This window comes from Mercurialis annua, linkage group LG7, assembly GCF_937616625.2.
Source record: "Mercurialis annua linkage group LG7, ddMerAnnu1.2, whole genome shotgun sequence".
Classification (NCBI taxonomy): Eukaryota; Viridiplantae; Streptophyta; class Magnoliopsida; order Malpighiales; family Euphorbiaceae; genus Mercurialis; species Mercurialis annua.
In genome coordinates, this window is record NC_065576.1 from 46,309,286 (window position 1) to 46,326,653 (window position 17,368).

Genomic DNA, 17,368 nt, shown 5'->3' on the forward strand with positions numbered 1-17,368 from the left:
GAATAGAGCATTTATTTTCGAACAATTATACTCCCGCATTAATGAATGATAAAGGAACAAGAAATACCCTTCCGGCTCATTTTATTTATCACTTTTTCCTTTTCACACATATTAAGGATATATCAAATACATCATTAATTTTATTCAGTAATCTATATAAAAAATATGTATAAATAAACACAAAATTAACTTCTTTTCGGAACATTAAAAAGTAAAAAATGACAAATAAATTGGGACGAAGAGAGTAGTTTAAATGCTAAGTTTTGTTCTTAACAAAATAAAAAAAAGCATCGTTTTGTTTAAAACGATGCCATTTTTCGATAGTTTTTTTTAAATGAAAGCAACATCATTTCGTATTGTGCCGCACAGTCAGTGACATGTCATTCTGTGATGTGTCTCCTGTTTTTCACTTAGATTTTGAACAGCCGAAAAATAGAAACGGACTATACAATGCCAAACTTAAAAAAGAACAAAGGATCAATTCACCCCCTTAACTTGGCACGAAATATCAAAAAAGTCATTTTGTAGGTTTTTGGGTCAAATACATCCGCAACTTAGCACTTTAGCATCAAAAAAAGCCCTTTTTTAGCACTGACCCAGTCGCACTCCTCAAGTGTGTTACACTCTCTACTTACAAAATGGTAAAAAAATTAAAAGAACCCTTAACATTTTATTTAATTTCAAATTGATACCTAATTATTTTCAAATTTCAATTAATAAATTATAATTCTGAAAAATTAAAAATTAATTTTGTTTTTAATTAACATTTTAGGGACTATTATTGCCCCTTTCCCAATTCTAACCATATGTCCTAAAAAATTCAAAACCTAAAACTACCCAGCCGTCATCCCTATCCTTGCCACCACCACCCTTCAACTCCAGCCCCGCCTTTGTCGATTTCTCTTACGTTGCTGATGTTGCTTCTTCGTCTGGTTCTTCGCCGCTGCTTCTACTTCTCCGTCGTTGCTTCAGTTTCCGCCGTTCCATTTTTCCCTTCCTTCTTTCATTTCTCCGCCGGCAACGTCCCCTGCCCTCAAATCCTTTGTCATCTGTTCTCAAAGTAACAGATGAACAAACATATTTGTTTATCATTGAAGTCTTTACGGATTTCAATTTGGGTTTGAATTTTCCGTTGGAGCTCCGGTTTGGATAGGTTACAACAACAATGAAATATGAATGGTGGGGGACAAGAACAATTCTTGCAAGAACAGACCGGCAGGGATGGTGGAAATGAATAGAGTGCCGGCGGTGGAAACAAATTTGGTGCCGATGGTTTGCTTCTCTACATTTTGTGGTTGGATTGTGAGAGATTTACTGAGATTTTAAATTTGTTAATGAATTTCGAAAGGAATTTGTTAATGAGGGATTTTGTGAGAATTAAAATTTGTTAATGAGGGATTTTGTGAGAATTTGAATTTGTTAATGAATGGAGCAGATGGTGAGTTTTGATTTAATTAGGTTGGATTTATGTTTAATTAGGTTAGTTAATTAGATCTAATTAGTTTAATTAAAATTTCAACTAGGATTTCAATTAGAATATAAAAAAATTCCGGTGGAATCCGGCGGAGTTGGCGACGGTCTGCGGTGAAATGGAGCGGTTTCCGGTGAAAATTGAGGGGAGAATTGATCCGGTTTTATATAGTTTAGGGGGATGTTATCCCACTCTCTTTGGGTGGGTGTTTTTGATACAAAAACATAAGTTACGGGTTATTTTGATCCAAAAGTCTCCAAAATGACTTTTTTGATATTTCGTGCCAAGTTGAGGGGGTGAACTGATCATTTGTTCCTTAAAAAATATGAGAATGGGATATAATATTTTAAACGATGTGATCAAATCATTATAAATATAAAAGGTGATACGTTAATATGCAAATAATTTTTTTATTTTTATTGGGTCTTTTTTATAATTTGAAAGAGGGATCGCTTGTGGAAGAATTTGAACCCACGACCTTAACAAGTTACTTTTGGCCAAATATTGTAAAAAGGTCAAACATTTCACAAAAGTTTCACAAAAGTCCTGACCTTTCAATTTTGTTGATTTTGGCCAAAAACTGATTATTTGGTTTCACAAAAGTCCGGACCTTTCAATTTTGTTGATTTTGACCAAAAATGAATTATTTGGTTTCACAAAAGTCCTGACCTTTCAATATTTGACATGTCACATAGACGTCACATAGGCAAATTGAAATCAAATTGAGAGTTGACCACAATTGAAATCAAATAATTTATTTTTGGCCAAAATCGACAAAATTGAAAGATCAGGACTTTTGTGAAACTTTTATAAAAGGTTTGACATTTTTACGACATTTGGCTTTTACTTTACTATCCAGCGTTTAAACCATTTAAGTTAGAGCTCGTTGGTTATTTTTATTGGGTTTAATACCCCATATGTGACATATAATGTGATAATTAATTAATGTGATGGAAGAGAATATCACATGTTCATTACTTATGGCAATATGTATAAGTTATATATACTACAATTAATTTAATACCTTGAAGATGCTTCTGCAAGTTGAGCCCTTTTGTATTCTTTTGTAGTCTAAAAAGCTGAATATATTCTTTAATTATTTGATAAAGAAAAAAGATAATGAGGCAACTAAACCATAAACAAAGCCTACATTAAACAAAGCAAAAAGGGCTTTGAGATGAGATGAGAAGTTAGTTCATTACATAACAGTATAGTTTTTCAGACCAGGAGTAGGGTTGTTGGTTGATCTGTGACTGCAACTCCTGAAGAAAAAGAATGGAGAAGAAGACAATGATGAGTGATTGTAAGAAAAAGCTGTTGAATGAGATTAATTCCTTGGAAGAGAAGCAACAGTTTCTCTCTCGCTCTCATTTCCCTCCTCACTTTGTCTTTGGAGTTGCCACTTCTGCTTATCAGGTTACTTTTTCTAACATTACATCACCATTTTTTTTTTCTGTCCTCCATTATTTGTTGGCTAGGTAGCACGGACACGGATACACGAGACACTTGGAGACGAACACGGTATTACTTTCTGATTTAGACGTAAAAAAATATGAAGTTTCGTGTCTGAAACGGGACACTTTGATAGAATGAAGTGTCTGTGCTAACTAGTTTGCTGACAATGTTATAAACTGAAACAAAATTGTGGCTTTTATAGCCAATACAAAACAAAACCACTCATATTAAGCCAACTGCAGAGTGATTCATTTAAACAGAAAATCTATCCCTTATTGACAAGCTAGACTAATTAAAACAGAATTAAAAAGACTGTCATTATGAAATCCACACACACATTCTATACATTACTTTACTTTACATTCTTTTCTTTTTTCCAAAAGTAATAATCATAATTAAGATTTACATGATATTTTTGTTTTTGATCTTTGATATAATCACTACTATGCTATAATTTATGTTAAAAGATTGAAGGCGGCTGCAAGGATGGCGGTAGGGGTCCTAGTATTTGGGACTCTTTTTCACACACCAAAGGTCTAAACATTTTTCTTTCCTGTACATTTATTATCATTGCTATTATTCCCACTTTTTCTTTCACAAATCATCTCATTTCATCAACCTTTATTCTTTCAGGAAAGATTCTCCATGGAAGCAATGGCGATGTAGCTGTCGATCATTTCCATCGTTACCTGGTCTTCATCCTTGCCTACACTATACTAATGCACCTTTTTTGTGAAAATTATTTACTACACAAACTTGCTGTTTACAAATTATGATTATTATGCAGGAGGATATTGATCTCATTGCTAAGTTGGGATTTGATGCTTATCGATTCTCTTTGTCATGGTCTCGCGTGTTTCCTGGTATGTCACAGTTCCTTTCAAAATGGATGTTCTGGTTTTATTGCTTGTTTTGCACTTTAAACAATACTATTCTGTTAATTTAAAGAGTTGAACACAATTTTCTTAAAGTAATGATTTGCTAGTGTAAGACTTAATGATCTTTTTGGTTTACTTTCGAGGTATTCGATCCAAGTTAATTTCATTTTTTCCTTTTTATATTTTTTATCTGGCAGATGGTTTGGGAACCAAAGCCAATGATGAAGGGATCGCATTCTATAACAGTATCATTAATGCTCTTCTTGAAAAGGGTACGAAGCCTGCCCTGTTTGATTTCTGACTCTGTGCGCGGCTTAATCCATCCGTGACCACTTTCCGTAGGTATTCAGCCGTATGTAACTTTGTACCATTGGGATCTTCCTTTGCATCTTCAGGAGTCAATTGGAGGATGGTTAAATAAGGAAATTGTGTAAGTATCACTCAAGAGTACGCTGCTCATTCAAGTGTATGCTTTGAATAACAAATTCAATTAGGATTTATTCATTAATAATCCATATGGCTTCCTTTCCTTGTCCAGAAAATACTTTGCAGTCTATGCAGAAACTTGCTTTGCAAGTTTTGGCGATAGAGTTAAGAATTGGATTACATTAAATGAACCCCTCCAAACATCAGTTAAAGGATATGATACTGGGAGTTTTGCTCCTGGAAGACATGAGGAGTCGGAAACAGAACCATATTTGGTTGCGCACCACCAGATCTTGGCTCATTCCGCAGCTGTTTCCATATACCGGAGCAAATACAAGGTATGCTATCTAACTTCTTCAAAATTTCCTCTTTGAGATGTCTAGAGAATGAAGCTGCATTACTCTTACAATTAAGTTATTCGCCAGTGGCACCAGTTCGAGTACAAAACTTGTCAATAGGAGAGGATCCATGAGAACTGTAGTGTTAATGACCACTGTGTTACTTGTATCATCCAAGGGATAATAACACCGAGTTTCTTGCTGTTGTTGCTATGTTTGTTTACAGGAAAATCAAGGAGGACAGATTGGTTTTGTGGTAGACTGTGAATGGGCAGAACCTAATTCAGATAAAATTGAAGACAAAATTGCTGCTGCAAGGCGACTTGAGTTTCAGATTGGATGGTACTTCTCCTTGCATTTCTTTCAACTACAGTCTGTTCTGAAAATTTTCTTTTCAAAAATGTATTTACCGATCATATATCTTCATGGTTATATAGTTTATTTCTCTCTTGGTTCTGTATCACTTTATGCTCTCGTTAAGTTAGAGAACCCAGGTTAAAAGTTTAGGCAGGTGAGCTAGAGTCCTTTGAACTATGAGCGATTGTTAGGCTAATAATGTGTAACAAGCCATGTGAAGTCCCACATGTAACAATGAAAGTCTCCCAGACCTCTGTTAAGTTTTTTCAACCTGATTGCATGTAGTATACGAGTTTTTTAAAAGTATTCTTATAGCATTTGCAGTGCCATACTGATTTCTGTCTACTATTGTCGCTGTTTCTGATGCAGGTACTTGCATCCAATATATTATGGGGAATATCCCGAAGTTATGCGCGAAATACTTGGAGATAGACTCCCAAAATTCTCAGAGTTATTTTACTGTTAAAAGATTCTGATATATTCTAGCTATGAACTAAAATTTAAAAAAAGGCGACTAAACATATGGTATGTTCTACTACTATTAAACATATGGTGTGTTCCATTAAGAAAAGGCGACTGTTACAGATATTAGGATTTTCTTTATTTGGTGAGAACCGAGTAGACTGAATCTTTCATGTTGTCTACAAACTGAAAATAAGCATTCCTCCATGCCTTCTTCAGTATCAGAGTTCCAACAACCACCCAAAAACCTACCACATATCCTGGTGCCAACCCCGTGAAGAACCATACCATTTCAAAGCCATCTTCGTCCTCACTCTCTTCATCCACATGCTTATCCTTCTGTGAGAAGCAGCTGTTCGGCAATGGAAACCCGCAAAGTCCAGGGTTACCCTCGTAAATTGAGGGATTAACAAAGGTTTGGAACTGGTTGGCTAATGGAATCGCTCCTGACAGGCTATTGTGCGATAGATTTAAGTAGTTCAAGCCCGTCATGGAAGGCATGCTCATGGGAATTGGACCTGAAAGTTGGTTGCAAGAGAGGTCGAGAGTTTCTAGAAGTTTCAGGTTTCCGATATTTTCTGGTATTTCTCCTGTCAGTCGGTTCCATGATACATTAAGCGTACCCAAATACGACAGCTTTGATATCTCATCTGGGATCAGTCCTTGTAGATTATTCACAGACATATCTATCACATTCACCACAGCAACTATCTTGGTGTAGTCAACTTGTCTCCCCTTCACATTTAACTGCACTTCCTGTATATAGGTGACACGATTAGTTACGACACTGTATGGTCTGAAGGATTTCAGACCACTGAGATTGCCCAAACATGTCGGGAGTGACCCTGATAAATTGTTATGAGCAAAGTCCAAGATGTGGAGATCCGGAATACCGCAAAGACTTTCAGGAACAATTCCATTCAGATTGTTAGCTCTCAGAATTAGTATTTCCATGGACGCTAGCCTTTCGCCAATCCAACTCGGTATGCTTCCAACGAACTGGTTGTGTCCAAGATCAAGAGACGATACATGCGTGCAATTTTTCAGGGATTCAGACAGCAGTCCTGAAAGATTGTTCCTAGATAGTTTCAACACCTGAAGCTTAGGTAGTGAGCACATAGATCCCGGGATGCCGCCAGATAGATTGTTCTGCGAAAAATCTATAGTATCCGTGTCTTCCATACCTTGCCAATTCTCAGGAATAACCCCGGACAGCTGATTGTTTGAAAGATCAAGGATGTTTAATTTCTTCATCTCACTCATGGAAGATGGTATTTCACCACTTAAAGAGTTCCCAGCAAGTTCCAACACCACCGATGATGACATATTTTGGCCGATCGTTGACGGAATTGATCCAGAAAACAAGTTACTACTCAGAGACACAGATTGAACATCAGAACACATTGGCACGACGCCCTCTAAATGATTAGAACTTACATCCAGTCTAATCATCCCTGGCGTAAAGCGCAACGACTCTGGAACTGTTCCGCGTATCTCGTTATTTTGAAGCTCCAACCACCTAATTTGTGGACTCAACTTCCAGAGCCAAGCAGGTATTGTGTCTGAAATTGCATCATCAATGAGGGATATTCTAGCCAGTTCCTTCTGAGTCTCGAGCCATTCCGGGAACTTAGGACCAAGCTGACAATCTCGGACTAAGATCACTTGCAGACTAAACGGAGGAATCCAGTCTTGTCTAACATCAAATGCCAAGGATTTGTTGACAGAGGATAAAGAAAAAACTTTCAGATTTTTTAGTGACATAAAATGAGACTCTGTGATGTTCCCCACCCAATAATTCCCAAAGAGATCGAGATAAGTTAACGACTTAAGCCGGCCGATGATTTCCGGGATGGTTCCGCTCAATTTATTAGCAGAAAGGTCTAAATCCTGCAGCAAAGACAGCCCTTCAACAGATTCCGGGATCGTACCTGATATCGAGTTGCCGAAGATTCTAAGCGATCTCAAGCTTTGGAATTTTCCTAATGACTCAGGAATCAGACCAGTGAACTGGTTATAACCCAAGTGCAGAACCTCTAAGCTAAAGTTATTACACTCAGAAAAACTATCTAAAAGCTGACCTACTTCACCACTAAAGCCATTGTAAGTCAAGTCTAAAGCTTTCAAATTACAGAGATGTCCCCAACCATAACTCGATATCGGACCGGTTAATTCTGAATTCATCAGGTTAAGCTCAACAAGAGTAGTAATATTAAACAGCCATTGAGGTATTGAGGAATTGAAAAAATTATTATGAAGATGAAGAAGCTGCAAAGAATTGAAACTCAGAGATGAAACAGATTGAGGGAAAAAAACAAGATCACATGCAGACAAACGTAATTCTACTAGAGAATTAAGTTTACTTAAAGATTGAGCCCAAGTGTTTGATATTAAGCTAAGATTAACATTTCCTAAGTTTAGGTACTTAAGCTGAGATAAACCAGAAATCCAGGTGGCTTCAGACACCCAAAGTTTTTCAGGAAATGGTATAAGGTACGAGTATGTGAAGAGATCCAAACTTTCCAGATTTTGTAGGTTTCCGATCTCTGGAGGAACGTTTCCGGCGAAGGAAGCGTGAGAAAGGTTCAGGTATCTGAGTTCAGTAAGGTTAGAAATGAAACTCGGAATGGGCACGTGTTGAAAATTGTTAACACTCAAGTCTAAATATTGCAGATGTTTTAACTGAAGCAGAGACGGATGAAGTTGACCCGACAAGCAAGAGCGATTAAAAGCATCGGCTTCAGTTCCAGACATGAGATATTCAGGATGAGTAAGGTTATAAGGGTTTCTGAGATGGAGCTGGATGACATTACCTGTGTCCGCGCTGCATACGACGCCGTTCCATTTGCAGCAGTCGGGGCCAGTCCAAGACGAAAGGCGAGCTGATGGATCTATAAGAGCGTTTTTGAACGTAAGAAGCGCCTCCCTCTCGGTCGGAATGCAACCTGTAGTAAAGTTAAAGAAGAGGAAAAGAAGGAGGAGGTGCGAACAGATGTGTATATTATTGGCCATCAAGAAAGTGAAATAGTTTGCAAGAGAATTGTGATCTGTAAAATAGATGCAGACATTGAGGTATTCAATTTCATTGCATTATGGAGTAAAGATTTTGGGACTGAGTGGAGAGTCAAGTCTAGTTACTGTCATAAATACCAAAACAAGTTTTTGTAAACGGGTCTGTGTAGCCCCTAATACAAGTTACAAAAGTCAAACATTAAACCATCATTGGCGTCTGCTAGTGCGTTAAAGACTTTGAATTATTTTATTGCAACGGTTGCGCCACGTCATCACAAACCCACGTGTGAATATTACAATCTGTTGTACCACATCATTCATGCAACAAATTTATAGTATGAGATCTAGAATACTAAAATATTTAATACTTTTCTAATATTTCATTGAATATTCTAACATTACAAATATCCCGTTTAATTGTGGCACGAATGACGTGATACAACCGTTGCGTTTAATAATTATTCAACGGATTTTGCTTTAGCCCGCCGCCCCTTACAGACTCTATAGTTATGATTTCTTCATTTTCTATTTCTAGAAACTTACTATTTTCACTTGATCTAATGAGACAATGACTTCAAGAAGGGATGATGCTGTCTCATCAACAACCAACCGCTTCTATACGCATTTATTGTCAATAATCAAAACAAAAAATGCTACCACTCTTTTAAAGCTCAATTTAATAGGAACTAGTAATATTAAGCGAATGATCTCATTAGACCTACCAAATAAATGTATAGCTCATTTTGAAACAAGCTAATTGCTTCACTTCTTCAATAAACCAAAACCAATGGAGTTATACAATGAGTACTAACATGCCCCTCCTTCTCATATTTCAGACCATTAATGTTCAACAAAATGTTGAGGCATCTCTGTATGCATCAGTGTATATCAATTTTCAGATTAAATGTTTCAAGAGTACACACCCTACTGCAACACCAAGGCCGGAGATCAGATAACAACCAAAAAAGGGTAAGAATCTATTCATTTGATTCGATTGGCATCGAAAGATAAAACATAGTGCACCTTTCTTCGTTTTTAACATAAAAGAATCTCAAACAAGGCACCAATCACTACATACTCGACAGCAGCCTTTAGCTTTATCCTTCAAGAACCATTCCACTCAATAAGTATTGACCCAATGGCGGTTATGTTTAACACGACACGACTTGGTATCTCAGCTTCATACGGATTGATTGATCATGTAGCTTACTACGCTTTCCAAGAAACCGCATCATTGCGCCTGATTTCATCCTCTCAAGCTGCATAACAGCATCAAAAACCTATCACACAGAAACTTGGCTCATCAAAACTCAAATGTATACGCTATAGGCCTTCAAGCCTAAACACGTCACTAAAAGCAGATTCATGGAACCCAAAGGGGGGGAATCTTAAGACAATAGTTCAAAGAACATATGTACCATTTCTAAAAACAACAATAATGTCAAATTGTATTGCATTCTTTACACAGATCAGTAAAAGTAGAAAGGGTATGGCCTTTTTGATAGAGAACGCAAAGATGATAACTACGTCAAAATTATAAAGTTGCAAGCTACTATCTTTGTCTGCATAATCTATCTCTAGTCTCTAATCCCAGAACAAAAATAGTTCAAAATGACACTGGTAGACAGTTCAATCCAAAAAGGATAAGCTAACAACTAAATTTGACATAGCATGTCATATGAATATGTATTCTATTGCCAGTCTAAAAAGGATCGACAAAGATCTATATTGATGAAAGAACCATCTATTTGTTGTTCCTACTAGTAATGCACATCTGCTAGCTTATATGAAAAGCCAATAATTCATTCTCATATCATGAGATAGCATCAAAGAAATGAATAAAATTTTCAAAGTTAATCTTCTCTTCAGTATATCAACAGAATATTTCAAGACTTCCATTATTATACTAGGCAGAATAGTTTATTGAAAAGAAAAACCTACTGCTTTATTACTTAAACATCTGTAAGCTGAATCCACACTTTAAGCTTCGACACTTGATTCTTTCTCAATTCCCTCCAACTCCAGCTCTTTAACTGCTCTTATAAGGCCTCGGGTGATTCCATTTAGGTGCAATCCGTCCTCCTTCATTTTCTCCAACAACTTCTCTGATGTTTCCCAATCTAAGGCCTTTAAGCATAGAGATTGTATCAGCTTATTGTACTCATCTGAATTGACCTGAACCCCAAATTTCTTCATCTCTTCTAACAAACTCAAGGCCTTGTCGAACTGTTCAAGTTTGGAATACCCTCGAACCAGTGTATGGTAAATCACAGGGCTGAGCTTAGAGTGCTTCTTTTTGGCTTCTGATAGTAATTTTGAAGCCTCTTCCATCTGGCCACCACTAGCATAACCACTCATTATCACAGTATAAGTGAACAGATCTGGTTTCAACCCCCTCTTTTCCATCAATTTTTTCATCTCTAATGCCTCATTCATATCTCCGCTCTTGGAATAGGCATTGATGATGGAATTGAACACTGCATTACTAGGCGGTGGTCCCTCATCAATCATCTTAGAAAGCAATAATTTTGCCCCATCCAAATCTTTGATCCTACACAAACCGTGAATAACAGACGAAAAAGGCTTGATTGCATACTTCCGTGTTGAACCAGAGAAATCATCCAACATTTCCACAGCTAACTTGACTGTGTCATCCTTCTTGCAGAGCAAACTAATCAAGAAATTAACCGAAGACTGAGGTGGATACTGGTTCTTCTCTTTGGCCAACATATACACCATGTGGGCATCATTTGCCTTATCTCCTTTACAGAACCAGCATATGATCTTACCAATTTTCTCAGAGTCGGGCAAGGCTTCTGCACTGAGCATCTTTTCACCAACAGATGCAGCCCAATCAAAAAAGGATCGCCTACAAAGTGCTTCAATAGTAAAATAATAGGTCTCCAAATCAGGAACGCACCCGAAGTCCTCAAACTTGTTGAATACCTCAAAAGCCGCTTTCCCTTTACCCAACTTAGAAAACAAAGCAATCAACTGATTAAGCATGTCGACATTAAGCACAGAATTTTCCTTCTCACCGATATCCTTAACTAAATCCCACAAGGCATACGCATCCCGCTTCCTAAGCTCGCTACATATAGCTCGAACAAGGGCATCAACTAAAGTCGTAGAGACAGTAATATCCGAGTTCTTCATAGCCCAATTAAAAAACTTAATCAAATTATCCCCCAAAACAAGAGGCGTTTGAAGCACTTTAAGAACAAAATCTTCATGTAAAATCAAACCCATTTGATCAAGAGTAGACTCCAATGTCGCATCGGTACTACTTTGCAACAAAGACAGCACATTCTCTAACTTAACAGAATCAATTTGATAACTACCAACATCTTCAGGTAAACTCATTGTGAGCGGACGAGAAAGATCATCACTTTCCAACTGGGTATCGCCATTTTCGCTAAAATTGGAAGGAATTTCTAACTGAGTATCAATTTTTTCCAAATGGGTGTGAGTAAAATTGGTTTCATCATTATCATTAGGGTTTAAAGAAGAACGAGAAACTAGTGAGGAGTGGTCAGTGTCAGTGTCCGTAGCAGCAGCAGTGGTGTATTGAGATGAATTAGACAGAAAACGAATATTAAGGGTTTGAATATGATGATTGGGAAATAATGGAATTTGATTGGAGAATTGAGATTGAGTTACCTTGCCGGAGGCGGTTAGGGTTCCTGTTAAATTACATGCTACCCGTCTGTGTAATTTCACAGTTATAGATCTCCACATTTTTCTGTTTATCTCGGTGTTTGTTGGTCGGCACCGGAGTACTGCAGTGAATGAAGAAGAAGAGCGCGACCCAGAAGGCCAAAACCCTAATTTACAGAGGGGTTTTGATTTTGATGGTCAACAGCAAAGTGAAATGAAGATTGACCCGACCCGATCTTTGTTTATGGGCCTATGATGGGCTTTAGGCCCATCTTATGATCTTGAAAAAATTTGTTTAAATATGTTATGGGAAAGTAGCCGTTAGAGCAGAGCGATTCCACTGGCTGGCTGGCGTAACGGCTACTTTTTTGTATGTTTAAATATCTATCTTCTCCTTTTCTCTACTCAGTTTACTAATTCTAGAAAGCAATTCTTTGAGATAAAAATTATACTAAAAACAGCTTTGAAATGGGAGGCACCATCACTCTAGGCAACCCGGCTTCTCATGATCACACTCACAAAATCTTCTTCTTTTCGAACTACATGTTAATGGGTGCAGCCTCTAGTTGCATTTTCTTAACCCTTTCGCTCCGTCTGCTGCCGTCCGTATGCGGCTTCTTCCTCATTCTCCTCCACATTCTTACCATAGCCGGAGCTGTTTCCGGATGTACCGCTGCTTCCTCCGGGGCCACGACATGGTATGCCGCCCACATGGTTACGACTGTGCTCACTGCCATTTTTCAAGGCTCGGTCTCTGTCTTGATCTTTACGAGGACCCCCGATTTTCTAGGGCAGCTCAAGTCGTATGTTAGGGAAGACGACGGGGAGGTGATTTTGAAGCTAGCGGGCGGGTTGTGCGTGTTGATATTCTGCCTCGAATGGGTGGTGCTTACTCTTGCATTTTGCTTCAATTATAATGACTATGTAGAGGGTGATGCTAATATTGGTGTGAGGAAGAGTGTTGAAGTGCAGCAACAAGAGGAACTCAAGGATTGGCCATGGCCTTTCCAAGTTTGAATTGATTTTTTTTTGTATGGAATGTTTTAATTCTTTAATTCAAATGCTAGAGTATATATAATATATTGTTATTTAACTCTATATATACTAATTCCAGTTTTAAGATTTTTAGTGAGCTTAAAGTAATAAAGAAATCGACAGTTTTATATATGTTCAATCTTTCAATCATTTAGAGCAGCTAGACATGGTTGTTCCCAGTCACAACAACAATAAAATGAGCAAAGAGTTACTGCGGTTCTCTGAGCTTACGAGTCGAGTTCAATTAACTCACATTTTGCTATTTTAATCAATTACAGATACTACTCTTACATTTTATGTTAATTAACCTTTAAATTTAGTCATCGTAGCCCATGAACGCTTTCAATTTTAGTTGACATAAAATTAGAGAGGTATTGTTTCTAATTGATTAAAATTGCCAAGTGCGAGTTAATTGATCCTAACATACAAATTTGGGACCGTGATGACCCTTTGCTAACAATAGAACTTTAACAATATGCAGTAAACACCAACCTCTTGATTTTATTTTCTGATAAGAGAGGCCAATGAGCAGACATACACAACTATAGTTCTGCTGTTCTATTAACCATCTGTTCTTATTTTGGTATCTAATGCCACTCTGAGAATAAGCGTGCATATCTACAAATACCATTAAAATGGTACTACATTCGCAGCATTTTCGCTCAAAGCTTCAGTTCTCTGCCGAAAATCCAGCTAAATGGCGCAGAAGACGCTTGCTTGACTCTTCCCTGTGCTCGCTCCTCCAACCTTCTAATTCTCGAAGGTAACCCGCATACAAAATCCTGTGCGCTACACCCTTCGCCAGAAAGACCAGTTAGATTTTCTACCTTCCATCTTCCCACCAGAAATTCCAGAATATCGGCATAGTCCTTGGCGGTGTACACCCCAATCCTCTGAGCCACAGTGGAATAGTGTTCGAAAAGGTTAATATCCTGCCCATCAAACATCAAGTGAGCAGGCATTGAAATCTTTTTCCTCATCATGTCAGCTAAAGCCATGATAGTGCCATCAGGGTCAATCTCGAAAAGCTTCTCCACTATCTTTGTGTAAGCAGTTTCGTGACGCTTTTCATCGGCAGCAATGATGCCACATATTTGTGCCAACTTCATGTCACCATGCTCCTTGGCCAGTCTAGCTGTGTTCCCATGGGATATGAATGTTGCTCTCTCCTGAAATGAAGTGTAGATGAAACCCAAGTATGGATTGTTTTCCGTTTTAGGATCCTGCAGACACACACACATGGAAAGATAATCAATGAGAGTTGTACAAGTAGGACCAAATGATCACATTAGATTGAATGAGTCTAACATGTAGTACATTCACTTCCCGTAAATTTCCGATGTTCAAACCATCCTCACATTTTTAAAATGGGATGTGACCTTTTTAAATTTACGACGTTCAATCCATCCTCACATTTTCAATATGGAATGTTAGATCAACTCCCCTTAAACTCGCAATGTTCAAACCATCGTCACATTTTCAATATAAAAATGCTACATTCGCTCCTCTTACATTCGCGAGGTTCAAACCATCCTCATATTTTTAATATGAAATTCTCAATATGCAACGTTACATTCGCTCCCCTTATATTCAGAGAGTTCAAATCATTCTCACATTTTCAATTTGGATGGTACATGATAGTAGAATCTTAGCATTATAAGCCACTCAAAACTATTGTATGACACACATTATGTTATAGAGTACTAGAGATAAACTCAAAGAAATGAGTAAAATTGTTTCAGAGGAAATTATAACCAAACATGATGATAATATCAAATCAGGCAATAAGTAGAAAGATTTTACCATTCCTGAACCAATCAGATACTGAATTGTCTTCTCAATTTGCCTCATATCCACTCTTCCAGAGAGGTAAAGGTACTTATTAAGAAGGTCCCCGTGCCTATTCTCTTCAGCAGTCCATGCCCGTGTCCAAATTGCCCAAGGCGTAAGGCTTGCGCCAGTCTCATCTCGAACTCCATCGAGGGTGTTAAGCATTGTCTGGTAAGTTGGAAGTGCTTCTTCAGTGATCATATCTCCAACCAGCACCACAAAATAGTCATCAGGAAGTTCCCTTGCCCTTCCCCTCAATTCCGCCACTTGCTCGAAAAAGCCTGCTGATTCCGGGTCTGGAAGAAAATCTTGTGGCTGCCAACATTTCTCTACGGGTTTTAGGTGCACCAAGATGTTGTCCTCAGCCCAAACCTCCATGGATTTGAATATCTCCAGTTTTTGTGGAGACATTATACGAGTCCCTGGAACATGTACCTCCCTCGGAGGACAACCGGGCTTCTTTAGATTTGAAACCTCCCTGTGACCAATGAAAGAATTGGAGTTAGATGCACAAAGCTCCCCAGTTCATTATATTAGACAATGTCATCTCAGACATGAGAAAAATTTAACTATTACTAGGGCCACATAATAACAACATTGAAACCAGTGAACCAACAGGATCTAGTTGAGAGGGAATAAGCTAACCTGGAATCAAACCTAACTCTGAACAAAAAGCCCCACATGCATACCTCAGACCAGGGAGACGATTAAATCAAATATAATAATAAAATTAAGGAATCAAGCTCTAAAATATAAACATATATAGCAAATTGCCAGCAATGTCTAGCTCAAGTGGCTAATCTCTCCAAGCACATTCATAAGGTCTCAAAACTCTCCGTTTCGAGACTCCGTGGGGATGGTAGTTTCGACTGATTTAATTAACGCTAACAACTAACGTTACTTCTGATTAAAAGGAACATACAGAGTAAACATCATACAAGAGGACAAGAAAAAAAAAAGAACATGAACGGAGAAAACAGAGTAAACGGAGAGTTACTTGGTGGAGAAGGCAACAGTACTGGCGGCCATGGAAACTCCATCAGGACACCTCCGCAAGAGAGATTGAGAGGAGAATGTATGCCGTAACGGCGGCGACGACGACGGAAAGGTAGTTCCGGTGAGTTTTAAAGGCATTATAAGTTTTTCTGAACTTTGTGTTGCTGTTTTGAATGTATTTTATAGAATGAGCAGAGCAAAGAGAAAGCGAAACGCATCACAAAGAAGCAGTTGGTATGGCGTTTGTCTTGTGAGAAAAACACGTAACTGAATAGGAAGGAGCTTATAACACTCCCAAGTCCCATGTGCCTTTTTAGTTTGGCTTAATACATCTGTGTGTCCCTACACTTTTCTGTTTTTGTATATAAGGTCCCTACACTAAAGTACCCTATTATTAAATTCCTGCACTTTAACTTTCATCATCCCAAGGTCCCTCTGTTAAGGTTCTGTTAGCACGTGCAGTACACGCGCCGTTAATGAGACTAGTATTCAGTTTTGTAGTTTAATATATACAAATAAGGTCCCTGCACTTTTAATTTATACAAATAAAGTCCCTACACTTTAATTTTATATAAACAAAGTCCTTGTAATTGTTTTCATATAAAAATTTATTTTAATATATATTTTTTAAAAAATATATAATTTTAATTAATAATATAAGATGTTAATGTAATTTAATTAATTTTTTATAATATTTAAATTAACAATAAAAATATTTTTTAAATTAATAAAAATATTATTATTATTTTTTTATTAAAAATAGAAACAGTCAGCTTTGTCTTGTTAGTTTATATAACACGCTCAAATTCGAAATTGACATATATGAGGATCGACGTCTGTTTTTTTTTTAGAATACTTATGTTTACTTCTGTAAGTGCAATGTTGTTATATATTATTTAAAAAAAATCATTGGTATAAAATATAATTTTAATAATTTAATAAACAATATTAAAATTAGTTTTATTTATGTTAGTTAATATTTACTTTTAAAAATAATAAATCTAGTTCACTTTTTTTAATATAATTAAAAAAATTTAAAAATTTATTTTTTATTTAAAGCTAAGTAATTTATATTTTAATGATTTAATAAAATTATATTAACGATCATTTTATAAAATAAATATGATTTAAGTGTAAAAGTACATTTCGTGAATGAGGCCCTTATTCAAGAAATATTCAAAATTAGTTTAAAAAAAATAAAGGTAACATAAAAAGTTATTAAGAAATTAAAAATTTATTCAGACTTCCGCTTGATATGTCTACTCAACTTTGAAATTGACGTATATCAAGATCAACGTCCGTTTACACCTCTAAGTGCGATGTTATCATATTATTTAAAAAATAAAATTTATCGGTATAGAATATTATTTTATTTATTTAATAAATATTAAAATTCGTTTTATTTCTCTAAGTTATTGTTTATTTGTTAAAATAAAAATTAAATTCACTTT

At 36.8% G+C, this 17,368-nt stretch overlaps 5 protein-coding genes across 9 annotated transcripts; 2 read left to right on the forward strand and 3 right to left on the reverse strand.

Moving 5' to 3' along the window:
• The first annotated feature begins 1,889 nt into the window (after nucleotides 1–1,889).
• On the forward strand, nucleotides 1,890–8,609 carry LOC126657511 (beta-glucosidase 42-like). Of its 2 annotated transcripts, XR_008789578.1 has the most exons (10): nucleotides 1,890–2,887; nucleotides 3,394–3,460; nucleotides 3,560–3,618; nucleotides 3,714–3,789; nucleotides 4,002–4,076; nucleotides 4,147–4,234; nucleotides 4,343–4,568; nucleotides 4,795–4,910; nucleotides 5,295–7,976; nucleotides 8,061–8,609. XR_008789578.1 is itself a non-coding variant. In XM_050352210.2 (9 exons), the coding sequence occupies exons 1-9, from the start codon at nucleotides 2,747–2,749 to the stop codon at nucleotides 5,389–5,391; spliced, it is 945 nt and encodes a 314-aa protein (XP_050208167.1). In that variant the 5' UTR covers nucleotides 1,890–2,746; the 3' UTR covers nucleotides 5,392–8,609. The 2 variants fall into 2 exon arrangements, 1 of the variants encoding a protein (XP_050208167.1); XM_050352210.2 differs by having other exon boundaries at nucleotides 5,295–8,609.
• On the reverse strand, nucleotides 5,432–8,399 carry LOC126657508 (receptor-like protein EIX2). The gene has a single exon (XM_050352207.2). The coding sequence runs from the start codon at nucleotides 8,397–8,399 to the stop codon at nucleotides 5,526–5,528; it is 2,874 nt and encodes a 957-aa protein (XP_050208164.1). The 3' UTR covers nucleotides 5,432–5,525.
• Nucleotides 8,610–9,200: 591 nt separating the features above from the next.
• On the reverse strand, nucleotides 9,201–12,260 carry LOC126655186 (pentatricopeptide repeat-containing protein At3g02650, mitochondrial). Of its 4 annotated transcripts, none has more exons than XM_050349224.2 (2): nucleotides 10,352–12,260; nucleotides 9,201–9,658 (listed from the first exon to the last, which is right to left on the reverse strand). In XM_050349224.2, the coding sequence occupies exon 1, from the start codon at nucleotides 12,135–12,137 to the stop codon at nucleotides 10,380–10,382; it is 1,758 nt and encodes a 585-aa protein (XP_050205181.1). In that variant the 5' UTR covers nucleotides 12,138–12,260; the 3' UTR covers nucleotides 9,201–9,658; nucleotides 10,352–10,379. The 4 variants fall into 4 exon arrangements, with proteins under 4 accessions (XP_050205181.1, XP_050205180.1, XP_050205179.1 ...); XM_050349223.2 differs by having other exon boundaries at nucleotides 9,201–9,679; XM_050349222.2 differs by having other exon boundaries at nucleotides 10,341–12,260.
• Nucleotides 12,261–12,455: 195 nt separating this feature from the next.
• On the forward strand, nucleotides 12,456–13,221 carry LOC126655188 (uncharacterized). The gene has a single exon (XM_050349226.2). The coding sequence runs from the start codon at nucleotides 12,525–12,527 to the stop codon at nucleotides 13,071–13,073; it is 549 nt and encodes a 182-aa protein (XP_050205183.1). The 5' UTR covers nucleotides 12,456–12,524; the 3' UTR covers nucleotides 13,074–13,221.
• Nucleotides 13,222–13,510: 289 nt separating this feature from the next.
• On the reverse strand, nucleotides 13,511–16,140 carry LOC126655187 (stearoyl-[acyl-carrier-protein] 9-desaturase, chloroplastic-like). Its single transcript, XM_050349225.2, has 3 exons — nucleotides 15,919–16,140; nucleotides 14,895–15,399; nucleotides 13,511–14,314 (listed from the first exon to the last, which is right to left on the reverse strand). The coding sequence occupies exons 1-3, from the start codon at nucleotides 16,053–16,055 to the stop codon at nucleotides 13,754–13,756; spliced, it is 1,203 nt and encodes a 400-aa protein (XP_050205182.1). The 5' UTR covers nucleotides 16,056–16,140; the 3' UTR covers nucleotides 13,511–13,753.
• Between the last annotated feature and the right edge of the window lie 1,228 nt (nucleotides 16,141–17,368).